Source organism: Somniosus microcephalus, chromosome 10, assembly GCF_052327205.1.
Source record: "Somniosus microcephalus isolate GS21.2 chromosome 10, FLI_Smic_1.0, whole genome shotgun sequence".
In the NCBI taxonomy this organism is placed as follows: domain Eukaryota; kingdom Metazoa; phylum Chordata; class Chondrichthyes; order Squaliformes; family Somniosidae; genus Somniosus; species Somniosus microcephalus.
The window spans coordinates 116,288,512-116,304,048 of NC_140996.1; the positions used below are offsets into that span (position 1 = coordinate 116,288,512).

The 15,537-nt window shown below is 44.1% G+C and overlaps 1 protein-coding gene across 1 annotated transcript in view; it reads right to left on the reverse strand.

Annotated features, from left to right (window-relative positions):
• Positions 1 to 15,537, reverse strand: part of arhgap42a (Rho GTPase activating protein 42a) — a 604,917-nt gene that overhangs the window by 93,821 nt on the left and 495,559 nt on the right. The window contains exons 15-16 of the mRNA XM_085998730.1: positions 11,995 to 12,079; positions 9,744 to 9,802 (exon numbers count right to left, since the gene is read on the reverse strand). Coding sequence (XP_085854856.1) covers positions 9,744 to 9,802; positions 11,995 to 12,079 — 144 coding nt within the window. The remainder of the gene's footprint in view (positions 1 to 9,743; positions 9,803 to 11,994; positions 12,080 to 15,537) is intronic.

The following is a 15,537-nucleotide window of genomic DNA, read 5'->3' on the forward strand; positions in this document are numbered from 1 at the left end:
GTAAGCAATTCCAGCACATCCATGAGAAGCCAACAAGGAGCTTCAATGTAGGGCAACCAGTCTTGGCCCGCGACTACCGAACAGAAAAATGGCAGCCAGGAACGATATGCACACGGCAGGGCCCACTAATGTACACAGTGGACGTTGGGGAGAGCATCGTGAGACGCCATGCTGACCAGATCCTAGAGTCACAGGAACAAGTCAACCCCATGCCTCGGCCATACGTACCTGGTGATGAACCCGACGTACAGGTAGCATCTACCCCAGAAACAGTAGCATTGGAAGCTGATGAACCAACCGACGACAGGGGGCCAGAATCGCCTCCGCACCAAGAGCAAGACACTCGGGAAAGGCGCTATCCAGAAAGGATCAGGAAGCCTCCCCAAAGACTGAATTTATAAATAGACTATTTTCAGCTAATGTTGCATGTTAAACGTGTTAATTGTAATTAGTTTGATATTTAATTGTTAAATGAGTGTTATGGTACTGTTAATCTAAAAGGGGAGGAATTGTAAGGTATGTACCTTTACGGGGGGAACTACTTTCTACAGCTCATGTATACTGTAGTACCGGCAGTGACCACACCTGTATATAACGCTGAGTAGTAATCTGTTGTTTCAGTTGCAGTTTGAACCACGTTGAGGAAACACCTGTTGTACCGTTCTCTGCAGTCCTTTTCTTATTATTACACGGACGTAACACCATCTACCCTCTCCAAGTTCACTTTGCCTATGACACCTATCTCCTGTACCCATGGTTTCATTCTCCCTAAACTGGAGATCCTCCCAACTTCCCTTCCAGGCTCACATACTAACTGACATTGTAATTGGTTCCCTTTCAAGTTCTATCCCCTTCCCTTTCAAAACTATGGATATCACCCGTTCCCCTAAAACCCACCCTTGACCCCTCTGTCCTTGCAAACAAACGCCATATCTTCAATCTCTCTTTCCTCCCCGAAGTCCTTGAACATTTTTACGATAGCAAAATACTGCAGATGTTGGAAATCCGAAATAACAACAGAAAATGCTGGAAAAACTCAGCAGGTCAGGCAACATCCGTGGAGAGAAATTTGAGTTGACGTTTCGGGTTTGACCCTTCTTCAAAACTGGAGAGAAAAGGAACTAGATCGAAGGCAGGGCTGCGATCGGACAAAAGAATAAAAGAACCAAAAGAAGTAAAAGAGATTAGAAGCTAGACGAGATGGTAATAGGCTGGGATTAGGTGTAAAGTGTACTGGCAGGGCAAAAGATAGCTGCCAGGTGTGAGAGAGAAACAAAAGGAAAGGGGGGGGGGGAGGAAAGGAGTGGAAAAATATAAGTAAAAATGAAATAGGGGCCGAGGTTATGATCTGAAATTGTTGAACTCGATATTGAGACCGGAAGGCTGCAGAGTGCCTAATCGGAAGATGAGGTGCTGTTCCTCGAGTTTACGTTGAGCTTCCGTGGAACAGTACAAGAGGCCAAGGACGGTGAGGTCCGAGTGGGAATGGAGCGGATGTTGCCTGACCTGCTGAGTTTTTCCAGCATTTTCTGTTGTTATTCCTTGAACATTTTGTCAGCTCCTATATCTGTGCCCATACTTCCCTCGACTCCATGTTTGAATCTCTCCTATCAGGGTTTCACCTCTTCCACAGCACTGAAATAGCCCTACCAAAGTCACAAAATACATCCTCTGTGATTGTGGCCATGGTGCATTATTCCTCCTCATCCTCTCTGCAACCTTTGACATGGTTGACCATATTAATTTAATTCTATGCATTTTCATTTTTGCCAATAATCTCTTCTATGGTACCTTATCAAATGCTTTCTGAAAGTCCCTATAGACAACATCCATAACCACTCTCCCATATATCATGCTAGTGACCGCCTCAAAAAATTCAACTAGATTAGTCAGACATGACCTACCCATCATAAAGCCGTGCTGACACTCTTTGAAAAGTTGGGCAAGTATGATCTGATCAGTCACTCTGTCTCTGATGAAAGATTTCACATAACATCCCCTCAACCGACAGTAAACTGGTTCCTCCCTCCCTCGCTTCTTAAATTTGCAAATTTCAAATCCAAAAGCACAATTACTGAATCTAGAGTGTTTGAAATTTATGTCTAATGCAGCTGCGATTTCCTTACCTGTGTCTATTATAAATATTGCTACTCCCCCTCCTTTCTAAAGATCCTATAGCCTGGAATATTTAAGCTCCTAATCATGCCCAGCTTGCAGTCAGGTCTCTGTAATGGCTACTACTTGAAGTTTAAGCTCAATTTGTGCATCTAACTCATTTGTTTTATTTCTTAAATTATGTGCATTCATGTACAGAACTTTTATTTGGGTAACTTGTCCCCACCCTGTCCATATGTCACACTGGTCTTTTTCTACCACTTTTTGACTTGGTGTGGATTTTCCCCTCACTCGCCCCCAAAGAGTTTAAGGGCTAAAAATTGAGTAGCGCCCCAATTGAGGTGCTAACTTCGCCGGGGCGCTTTTCCTTTAATTGAGTGGTTGCGCCCCAAGAGGGAAGCGGGGCGCTACTAGAAGCGCCCCGCATCCCTCTTGGGGCGCTGCGAGTGAATATTGTGGCGCTACGTGCCGCAGCGTCACACGCTGCGGCACGTCACGCTGCGGTATTGCAGGCCTTCCTCCCCTTCTTAAAGGGGAGGGGCCTTGTGCAGTGCGACCTGGGGCCCAGGGGATCGGGAGTGCAGACAAAAGAGCCTGGCACCCAAGAGAAGTGCCGGGCTCTTGGAGCGCAGCCGGCACTCCGCGGGGGTGGAGTTCAGGAGGCCAGGGACGGGAGCGCAGGCAGGTGGCCAGCAACAAAAATGGCCGCCCCGCACCTCGCCTTTAAATTGCGCCTCCCCGGCCACAGGTACGCCACCCTGACCCTGTCGGGCATAGCGTCCGGCGGTAAATCAGGGGGCGCTCCCGAAGATCGCGGCCGGGGCGTGAGCGGGGCGCTGTGCACACCAATGACATCATCGCCAGCGGTGCAGCGCTACCGGTTAGCGCCACCACTAACCTCCCGTTGAATTTGGCGGGAGGCGTGGGCAGTGACGCGCCCGGGCGCTAGTTGGTTTGCGCCCCACTTAGCGCCCTCTTAAGGCGCTAACGGGTGGTGCAACCAACTGAATTTTTCCCCCTAAATCTTTTCCCACTGCCCTATTTACCTTTTCCGCAAGGAGGCTAATTAATAAAAATTGAAGGCTAATTGTTTGATTGATTGCTATGATTAGTCAGCAACTCCATTATCATTGTATCATGCAACAACAGGATGGTAAACGGTGAACTAGATGGATCTTGGTCTTTTTTCATCTAGCAATTCCCATGTTCCTATGGCACGGGTGCCTCTCCAGTTTAGGTGAAGTCCATCCCATCTGTACATTTGTCCCTGGCCCCAAAACTGGTCCGAGTGTCCCAGGAGTCTGAAACCCTCCCTTATAAGAACATAAGAAATAGGAGCAGGAATAGGCCACTTGGCCCCTTGAGCCTACTCCGCCATTCAATAAGATCATGGCTGATCTAGGGCTCAAAGCCACTTCCCAGCCCACTCCCCATAACCTTTCACTCCCTTATCTTGCAAAAATTTGCCTATCTCCACTTTAAATGTATTTAATGACCCAGCCTCCACAGCTCTCTGGGGCAGAGAATTCCACAAATTTACAACCCTCTGAGAGAAGAAGTTCCTCCTCATCTCAGTTCTAAAAGGGCGACCCTTTATTCCGAGACTGTGCCCCCCGATTTCTAGATTTTCCCAGGAGGGGAAACATCCTCTCTGCATCTACCCTGTCAGGCCCCCTCAGTATCTTTATATGTTTCGATACGATCACCTCTCATTCTTCTAAATTCCAATGAGTATAGGCCCAGCCTGATCAACCTTTCCTCATAAGTCAAACCCCTCATCTCTGGAATTTACCTAGTGAATCGTCTCTGAACTGCCTCCAATGCAAGTATATCCTTCCTTAAATAAGACCAAAACTGTACGCAGTACTCAAGGTGTGGTTTCACCAATACCTTGTACAGTTGTAGCAGGACTTCCCTGCTTTTATACTCCAACCCCTTTGAAATAAAGGCCAACATTCCATTTGCCTTTTTGATTACTTGCTGTACCTGCATGCTAACTTTTTGTGTTTCATGCACAAGGACCCCCAGGTCCCTCTGAACTGTAGCATCCTTCCAGCCATGCCCGTGTCAACATTTAAGAATAGGTTAGGTAGTTGGTTGAAGGAAAGGGGAATAAAGTGCTATAGGAACAGAGCAGTCACATGGGATTACGTCCAATGCTTGCACGAGAATAAGCATCAACATGGACCGTTTGGGCCAAACAGCCTGTTTCCCTGTAATAATTTATGCATAATTTCTTTCTCTCAATGTGCTTAACCTCACCATTGTAACAACAGCTGTAGCCAGCAAGTACTCAGACTTAAGGACTGGGAAAGATGTGGGAAATAATCATCTGCCAGTCTTGTTCACACTGAACCTCTCTGCCCGACTGCGATCACCTAACGGTAGGCTGGCACTACAAAGGAGTTGACCTTCCCCTCTCTGACCCCGAACGATCAGTCCTTAGCAAAGGCCTGAGCTTCATCCCCTGACGCCCCCACCTCAATGAATTTAGAGCTCGGCACGATGCTGAGCTCTTCTTCCGTCGCCTTCATCTCCGTGCCCACTTCTGTGGCCAGGAGTCTTCCCCCCGCACGGCTGACCCTTTCTCCCGCTTTCTGAATTCCCGTTCTACCTGGACCCCTCCCTCTGGCCTCTTACCCTCTCTAGATCTTTTCATTGCAAACTGCCGACGTGACATCGGCCGTCTCCATTTCTCTGCTCCCCTCACTCACTCCAACCTACCTCCCTCTGAACTTGCAGTACTCCATTCTCTCAGATCCAACCCCGACATTGTCATTAAACCCGCTGACAAGGGTGGTGCTGTTGTTGTTTGGCGAACCGACCTCTACCTAGCAGAAGCTGAATGGCAACTCTCCGACACCTCCTTCTAACTCCGCCTGGACCATGACCCCACTACCAAACATCAAGCCATCGTTTCCAAGACTGTCACTGACCTCATCTCCTCTGGAGATCTTCCCCCCACGGCCGCCAACCTCATAGTTCCCCAACCCCGCACAGCCCGCTTCTACCTCCTTCCCAAGATCCACAAACAGGACTGCCCTGGTAGGCCCATTGTTTCAGCCTGTTTTTGCCCAACGGAACTTATCTCTTCCTATCTCGACTCTTTTTTCTCCCCTTGTCCAGTCTCTTCCCACCTACATCCGCAACTCTTCCGACGCCCTCCGCCACTTTAACAGTTTCCAGTTTCCTGGCCCCAACCGCCTCCTTTTCACCATGGACGTACAATCCCTCTACACCTCCATCCCCCACCAGGATGGTCTGAGGGCGTTCTGCTTCTTCCTTGAACAGAGGCCCAACCAGTTCCCATCCACCACCACCCTCCTCCGCCTGGCTGAACTTGTTCACACACTGAACAACTTCTCCTTTGACTCCACTCACTTCCTCCAAATCAAAGGTGTTGCTATGGGAACCCGCATGGGTCCTAGCTATGCCTGCCTTTTCGTGGGATATGTGGAACACTCTTTGTTCCAGTCCTACTCAGGTTCCCCCCCCCCACCTCTTTTTCCAGTACATTGATGACTGTGTTGGTGCCGTTTCCTGCTCTCGCCCTGAACTAGATAATTTAATTCACTTTGCTTCCAATTTCCACCACTCCCTCACCTTCACATGGTCCATCTCCGACTCTTCCGATCCCTTCCTCGACTTCTCCGTCTCCATCTCTGGGTATAGGTTATTGACAAACATTCACTACAAGCTCACTGACTCCCACAGCTACCTGGACTACACTTCCTCCCACCCCGCCTCCTGTAAGGACTCTATTCCATTCTCCCAGTTTCTCCGTCTCCACTGCATCTGCTCTGACGATGTCACCTTCCATTCCAGTACTTCTGACATGTCTTCCTTTTTCCTCAACCGAGGATTCCCCTCTACAGTGGTTGACACGGCCCTTGACTGTGTCCGTTCTATCTCTTGCACGTCTGCTCTCAGCCCTTCCCCTCCCTCCCAGAACCACGACAGAGTTCCCCTTGTCCTCACCTTTCACCCCACCAGCCTCCACATTCAACGGATCATCCTCTGCCACCTCTAGCGTGATCCCACCACCAAACGCATCTTCCCCTCACCTCCCCTTTCAGTATTCCATAGGGATCGCTCCCTCCACGACACCCTTGTCCATTCCGCTATCACCCCCAACACCCCTTCCCCCGGCACCTTCCCATGCAAGTGCAGGAGATGCAACACATGCCCTTATACGTCCCCCCTTCCCACTGTCCAGGGCCTCAAACACCCCTTCCAGGTGAAACAGTGATTTACTTGTACTTCTCGCAGTTTAGTATACTGTATTCGCTGCTCACAATGTGGTCTCCTCTACATTGGGGAGACCAAACGCAGATTGGGTGACCGCTTTGCGGAACACCTCCGTTCAGTCTGTAAGGGGGACCCCGAGCTTCCCGTCGCCTGTCATTTCAATTCGCCACTTCATTCCCACTCAGACCTCACCGTCCTCGGCCTCTTGCATTGTTCCACAGAAGCTCAGCGTAAGCTCGAGGAACAGCACCTCATCTTCCGATTAGGCACTTTACATCCTTCCGGACTCAACATAGAGTTCAACAATTTCAGATTATAACCTCGGCCCCCATCATATATATATAAATATATATATGGGATAAGGGGTAAGCCATTTAGGACAGAGATGAGGAGGAATTTCTTCACCCAGAGAGTGGTGAACCTGTGGAATTCTCTACCACAGAGGGCAGTTGAGGCCAATTCATTAAATATATTCAAAAAGGAGTTAGATATATTTCTTAAGGCTAAAGGAATCAAGGGATATGGGAAGAAAGCAGGGACAGGGTACTGAATTTGGATGATCAGCCATGATCTCATTAAATGGCGGAACAGGCTCGAGGGGCCGAATGGCCTACTCCTGTTCCTACCTTCTATGTTTCTATGTTTTATCCACACTTTTTGTCTGTGTCTTTTTTTCTTCTCTCCCACAGGGCAGCTGTCTTTCATTCTGCCAGCACAATTTACACTTCATCTAGAGCCATCCTTTGTTTCTTAACCTGTTCCATTACCATCTCCTTTTGCCTTGAATATCTCTTAATGTCGCTTAATCTCTCCTGCCTTCCATCCTATCACAGACCTTCCCTTTTGTTCTTTCATCCCCTCCCCCCTTTCCCAGCCTCTTCACTTGCTTAAAAATCTGTTCCATTTCCTGCTTTTTTCCAGTTCTGACGAAAGGTCATCGACCTGAAACGTTAACTCTGTTTCTCTCTTCACAGATGCTGCCTGACCTGCTGAGTTTCTCCAGCATTTTCTGTTTTTATTTCATATTTCCAGCATCTGCAGTATTTTCTTTTTGTACTACAAAAGAGTTGACTGGGCTGCCTTCAGGCTGCACCTAGCAGAGAACATTACCCACCTGATCATTTGCGCAATCCCGACGACCTAGAGCTGACCAGTATGCAAATGACTGATGCACTGAAAGGAGCAAAATAAGCAGTAATACAAGTAAGGAGGGATCCTCATAATGAGGTGGTTGTTATATCCCAACACATCACTTGACTGATTGGGTTAAAAAAACAGACTGAGGAAGGGCTTCATTAAAATGTGGCCCAGGGAGACAAAAAGATCAATTAACTGCAAATTAAAATCCAACAACTCCTCAAAGCCAAAGCCGAAAAGCAGTGGGACCTTTTCTGCCAAAAGTTTGAACAAGAGCAAGATCTGAAACAATTTTGGTATCGGATCCAAAGATCACCTCTGCACTGTGCATATCAAACCAAATCATAAGGAATTCAACAATAGCTGGGAAAAGAGAATAGACTATTACATCCATACACAACCAGAACTTTTCCAACTTCTGAAAACTTACCCCTGTAAGTAACAATAGCAATGCACAAGTTGTCTGCTGTGTTTGCCTACATTACAAGATTGATTACCTTTAAAAGTATTTCATTGGCTGTGAAGCACTTTAGGACACTTTGAGGACATGAAAGGCACTATTTAAATGCAAGTTCTTTCTTTAACTGCTGTGGCCCAGCAAATCACTGTTGTTGAACTCCGGTTGAGGCTAAGGAGCATGCAAGAGAAAGCCTCAGGAGAGGATGGCATCACTAAACCTATCCGCAATGAGGCAACGAGCAAGGTGATGCTGAGATGTTCACAAAGTAGTTTGTGCTGAGCTACGTCCTGAGATACTACAAATCAGCTATGGTTACAAAACAAGGGGTCATTGATAGAAGATTAAATGTAAGAGATTCAGAACAGAGAGCTGTTAGACATCCTGGAGAGATGTATGTTGGACATGTTGGGGAGTTAAAGTTTAATAGTCAAACTGCTTTGTATCAAAGCAACAGGTTTTCCGATATAAACAGGAGGATATTGATGTGTTGTAAAAGGAATGCATTGCCAGACTTTCCAAGATATAAACAGAATGACATTGAAGTGTCATGAGGAGAAGGCATTGCTTGTTTTCAGAAATGTAAAGTACTTGAGTAAGGGAATAAGTATTAGTGATGACATCACCCATAAATGGTTAATGTTTAGTTTTAGGGTAATAAACATGGGAAGTAGGTATCCATTAGATACAGATAACAATTGGTCAAAGATGCTAGAAAATGTTACATCAGGTTGGGGAAATGGTTCAGAGGTAAACAATTGCAAACTGTTTTCATAGTCTGTTTTCAGAGGATTTGGGAAATAGATAAGCCATTTTGACATTTTCCTTTGATGTAGTAAAATATGTTTAAAGGAGCATGGTTTTCAACAGTTGGTCAGAGTGTATTCGAAAGATACAGAAACTGATAAAGTTACTCTCTGTATAGGCCGATCACCTTTCTGTGTATCAATAAAATCTGTTCCGTATACTCCACTACGAAGTCTCATGCTTACTTGAAACATGTTGTGAACTAGAGGAGAAAGGAAGTTGCTTATCGAGAGTAAGAGAAACTTCTTCACAGTTGAGAGTCTGGAATTCACTTCTTGGACTAATGGTTGAGACAGAAACTATGTCAACTTTCAAGATTGGTCAGGTGGATGAAATAAAAGGAGTTGAAAGGATATGGGAACAGGGTGCAGTAATGTGATTAGCGCTATTTGCTCATGTTATATCCGAGTGGTAGGTCCAATAACTGATATAAGTGAGACTTCAGGAACCCAAAACTTAACTTTTTAATTACACAGTTTAGGAGAGAACAGCTCTTACAGCTACAGGCATGCACTTCTAATTCTTACTGCACGATGCATCCAAGATGGAGGATCCTATGAGTCATACCCACAATGCAACATTACCTTAAAACACTGGTAAATGAACCCTTAATATTTGTCTCCCTCTGGTAGATAACTTAAGCATTACATCCGAGATTACTATAGCTCACATGTAGGGTAAATGCCAACATGGACGGATTGGGCCGAATGGCCTGTTTCTGTGTTGTAGATTGTAGGTATGTATATGATCCAGAAACCAGACAAAGACTCTGGTGATCCCAGCAACTACTGGCCTGTCAGCCTGCTGAACTGCCTAGGTAAGCTGCTAAAAAAGTAATCTGCTGCCTCCAACATCACCATGAGGGCATGTAAATAAAGCTCGTGTTTCTCAACCCTCTCTCTAAAGAGAGTCCACTACTTTTAACCTTGTGCACAAAGAAATACAGAATCTTCATTTATAGTTCATAATAACTACTCACTGACAGCTGCAATTAAATCCTTATGAAGTTTGTAAGTCATCAATGGCTCTACAAGACATCTAGGATAGAAAAAAAGAACCTCAGTTAGGTATTAGACATATTCATGGTCTGTAATATATAACTTTAACAGTTCTTTGCAATTTGATAACTAACCATGAACAACAAAATAAACCTAAGCCAGATGTACCACTAGTAATAGCTGCAAAAATCACTGTTTTCAAATATTCTAATCATCCCTCTGAGTGGCAAAAAAGTATATTGCATATGCAAAATTCCAATGAGCAGCCTTTGTGTATTTCTGTAGAATGGTACCAAGATAATCTTGGAAGACAAAGGCAGAAATTCAACTGAAGTGTTAAGTACATTCAACATCCAGTTAATTTTTTTATATCCTAATTTTAAGCCAAGCACAGCTGGTCACAGCAGAACTAAAAACAATATTTCAGGTTACAAACATGGTTTACATAGCCCAACAATATTACTTTCTTGGTGGTAATAGAGAAAAGACCAATTTAAACATCTTTGCCAATTATAGCATGATCCAAAACGAAGGGAAATGCTTTGATGTTCTACTGATTTGCTCTTTTATTAACTATTCTGCCTGTAGCCTGGCAGCTGGCACTGAAGGAAATAGGGAATCTGGCAGTAATTCATTTTATCACTACCAGCTGGTTAGGAATTATAGTTAACATGCCAGTTTTTCTCCGATCCACCACAAATAGGAAAATATGTACCCCTTATTCCTTAATAGAATGAATACAGTGAAACCAAGATAATTTCACCCCAAAATAACAACAGAGAATGCTGGAAAAACTCAGCAGGTCAGGCAACATCTGTGGAGAGAAATTTGAGTTGACGTTTCGGGTTGAAACCCTTCTTCAAAACTGGAAAGAAAATAAAAAGATCGAAGGCAAAGCTACGATCACCACATTTCAATGGTGGAAACTTAAGACCACTTAAGTTTTTTCCACCATCTCTTTTTTAGGATTACCATTGAACAAAGTAACGTGGGATAAAACTAGGCTTTTTTACATTTGTGCTGTAAAAAGATCTGAGATCTTACCAAGTTTTGGGTTCTAACAAAGTAACAAAGAAGCAGAATGGAATGTTGTTTTCTTTTCCATGTTTAAGAGTCTGAAACTGGCTGACAACATACCACCACTGGATCAAGAAAAGCATTAGAAAAATGGGCTAGTAAACCATATCACTCTGACTGATGAGAAGTTGTATTCAGGTATATAGACGGTAACCTCAAAGCTTGAAGTAGCACTCAGAATCTGAGCAATAATAGCAGTGTACAATCTTTGTGACAGGCATCATGACTAAACAACCAAAGGCATTAAGAAAAGCAGTTTTGAGCAGGGTGGAAGGTCATATTTCCTTATCTGGCTCGGTGTCAAATTTTGTTTGATATCGCTCCTGTGAAGCACCTTGGGACATTTCACTACGTTAAAGGCGCTATGTAAATACAAGTTGTTGTTCTCAGGCTTCAGAATAGTGCTAGAGACAGTTGGTTTAGTGTAAAAATGAATCTAAGAGTTTTGAGAGCATTGAGAGAGAAGTGGAAATAGGGTAGTTATAAAATATTTTGAATACTTAGAGGAAATTCTCTGTTCATTTACACCTCACAAGTCTGTTTAAAAAGTGTCATGTCATTATGAGTTCATGCAGTACGAGGAAAAAACTCTGAAATGTTTACACATTCTGCCGCTGAAAGCCCTATATGATACTTACAAAATTAACAACATGGCATGTCTTGGGAAGAATTGTGAAGCCAAGTCAATTTTTCCCTGGTCGTTTGATTCATTTATACATCTAAACTCAATGCTGACACTGCAGTACAGTACCTTAATGTCGCTTTATCATTGGAGGTGCTGTCTTTCGGACAATATGTTAAACTTAGGCCGATTAAAGTGGATGTGAAAGATCCCAACACCCTAAATGAAGAGGAGCAGGGAGTTCCCCTGGTGTCCTGGCCAACATTTCTCCCTCGACCAACACCAAAGAAAAGCAGATTAACTGGTTATTGCTCTCACTGCTGTACATGGACCTTTCTGTGCATATATTGGCTGGCAAATTTTGCCTACATAACAGCAGAGTTTGTTAGCATGTCATGAGGATGTGATAAGGTAGTCTATAAAACAAATTCTTCAAATCCAATGGAACTAGGTTGCTTCAGACTGAAACAAACATCCAAAATCAGGTTAGTAAAGGTTTAGTTTTGATCTTGTTTTCCCCCATTATCCCATACCTGAGATAGTTTTTGAGACCACTTGTAATTGTCTTCATGTCCCATAATTCAGTGTCAAGATCCATGTCTGGAGTTGCTTTGGGTGCTATTGAGAGAAACATGTATATATTGGGTTTAACATTTAGAATGAGTCAATTTTACAAAAGATTTATTAATTGAAGAAATAAAAAAGGTAAACATCACTTATATTCACAGTCAACTAATTTGCAACATAAATCCTTCTCTAAAAATCAAGGCTTTTACATAAAAAAAGCGAACTGCTTGTAGTGAAGAATTTACAGGAGTACTGTAAATCATTTCTGAGCTATTCCCTATTGTATGGAATTTCCTCCAGTAAAAAATTAAATGTAAAAACTTAATTAATCACGTTTTTAAATCTTCCAATGGCTGTTGTGTAGCAGAATGCATGCAGCCACCGTGCAGTTCTCATGTTTACATAGAAGATAGGAGCAGGAGTAGGCCATTCGGCCTCTCGAGCCTGCTCCGCCATTCAATGCGATCATGGCTGATCATCCAAATTCAGTACCCTGTCCCTGCTTTCCCCCCATACCCCTTGATCCCTTTAGCCTTAAGAAATATATCCAACTCCTTCTTGAATATATTTAATGAATTGGCCTCTACTGCCTTCTGTGGTAGAGAATTCCACAAGTTCACCACTCTCTGGGTGAAGAAATTCCTCCTCATTTCTGTCCGAAATGGCTTACCCCTTATGCTTAGACTGTGACCCCTGGTTCTGGACTCCCCGACCATCGGGAACATCCTTCCTGCATCTAGTCTGTCCAGTCCTGTCAGAATTTTATAAGTTTCAATGAGACCCCCTCTCATTCTTCTAAACTCCAGCGAGTATAAGCCCAATCGACCCAATCTCTCCTCATACGTCATTCCTGCCATCTCAGGTATCAGCCTGGTGAATCTTCGCTGAACTCCTTCCATGGCAAGAACATCCTTCCTCAGATAAGGCAACCAAAACTGCACACAATACTCAAGATGTGGTCTCACCAAGGCCCTGTACAACTGCAGCAAGACATCCTTGTTCCTGTACTCAAACCCTCTCGCTACGAAGGCCAACATACCATTTGCCTTCTTAACCGCCTGCTGCACCTGCATGCTTACCTTCAGCGACTGGTGCACAAGGACACCCAGGTCTCGTTGCACTTCCCTTCTCCCAATCTATTGCCATTCAGATAATAATCTGCCTTCCTGTTTTTGACACCAAAGTGGATAACCTCGCATTTATCCACGTTATATTGCATCTGCCATGCTTCTGCCCAATCACCCAACCTGTCCAAATCATCCTGGAGTTTCTCGGCATCCTCCTCACAGCACACACGCCCACCCAGCTTTGTGTCATCTGCAAACTTGGAGATATTACATCTAGTTCCCTTGTCTAGATCATTAATATATATTGGGCCAGTAATTCTGTTCCCAACGCGTGAGTACGGACGGTGTACTCACATGTGTGGCTGGAGGAATTGCCGGATTCCAGCATGCACAGCGCATGCGCGGGAAACCGGCATTTCCTCTCCATTGAACTAAGGGGTTAAGAGGTCCAACGCGTGCGCGCAGGACTCTGCGCGCACGCGTTGAACTTCCTTCGTTTTGACAGGTTTGCGCGTGTGCAAGGGCCTGAACTTTTTGGAAATGAAAAAAGGAGGCGTAAGGAGTGGATTCTTGAAGGTAAGTGGTCTATTATTTAAAATTATTACATTTTTTCCACAGCTTCATTGTTTTTAAGGACTTTACAGTAAGGTAAGTTTATTTTTAGACACGAATTCGTAAAAAAAAAAAATTCAAAAATTTTATTAATTGTTTTAAATAGTTTTTTAAAGTTATTTATAGTTTATTTAATTATTGGGATGTTTTTTTAAATTTTAATTAAAGTTAAACTAGTCTTTTGGGTGCCCGTACTTTTCATGAGTTTGACAGTCTTTACTATCAAACTCATGAATGAGTTTCCCCTCCCCTGATTAGCTGCAGAGTGCTCACCTGATCCCAGCCGGCACATCGCACTAACTACGCCGCTGGATCAGGTAAGCACATCGCGCCGACATCTGAACCGGGCCAGTGACAGGAAATGCAAGCAGGCCCGGGCTTCAGATGTCAGCGCACAGGGTGAGTGCAGATCGGGGGCTTGCACGCGCGGCAAGCACCCAATCCTAATTTCTGGCTCATTGTGAATAGCTAGGGTCCAAGGACCGATCCCTGCGGTACCCCACTAGTCACTGCATGCCACTCGGAAAAAGACCCGTTTGTTCCAACTCTTTGCTTTCTGTCTGCCAACCAGTTCTCTATCCAAGTCAATACCTTGCTCCCAATCCCATGTGCCTTAACTTTACACGCTAATCTCTTATGCGGGACCTTATCGAAAGCCTTTTGAAAGTCCAAATACACCACATCCACTGGTTCTCCCTTATCTATTTTACCAGTTACATCCTCAAAAAATTCCAGTAGATTAGTCAAGCACGATTTACCTTTTGTAAATCCATGTTGACTTTGTCCGATCTGGTCACTGTTTTCCAAGTGCTCTGCTATTACATCTTTTATAATGGACTCTAGCATTTTCCCCACTACCGATGTCAGGTTTACCGGTCTGTAATTCCCTGTTTTCTCTCTACCACCCTTCTTGAATAGTGGGGTAACATTAGCTACCTTCCAATCCATGGGTACTGTTCCAGATTCCATCGAATGTTGGAAGATGATCAGCAATGCATCTACTATTTCTAGGGCCACTTCCTTAAGTACCCTAGGATGAAGATTATCAGGCCCTGGGGATTTATCGGCCTTCAATCCTGTCAATATCCCTAACACCATTTCTGTACAAATACTGATTTCTTTCAGTTCCTCCCTTTCATCAGACCCTATGTTCCCCGACATCTCTGGGAGGTTATTTGTGTCCTCCTTTGTGAAGACAGAATCAAAATATGTATTTAATTGGTCAGCCATTTCTTTGTTCCCCATTATAAATTCCCCTGATTCTGACTGCACTTACTTTCAGCAGTGCTTAAAAATGTTGCACATGTTAGAAATGCCGGACCCAACTCAGCATCGACTGAAGACGTTTTATGGCAAGAGTGGAAGATGAAAAGTTAAATGGCCCTGCTATACTGGAGGCAATAGTTTGACATTAGTAATTGCTTTAGAGTGGTGTGACCCAGAACCTTAGAGTTGAACTACATTGCTCTATGGTCAGGCAGTACTGCATTGCTCTATGGTTAGGTAAAGTACAGATCAGTGCAATCATGCTTAAAAAAAAGTTAAAAGTGAAAAAAGTAGTAAAATTACGTTCACTCCAGTTGACAGTATAATGCAGTTAGTGCAAAGCCAAAGTGCTCAAGGTAGTCTTGCCAGAATTCAATGCATCATCAAATCAATAATTTCAATCACCAGTCATAGTGCAAAAACTGCAGTATAACTGGTCCATAGAAATACCACCTGGGAATGTAATATGCTCTGGCAATTTCATTTTCAGTCAACACAGCACTCAAATTGAGGCCCAGCATTCATGTAACATGCTACTCCAAAAAGGACATCATGCTGGGTGCA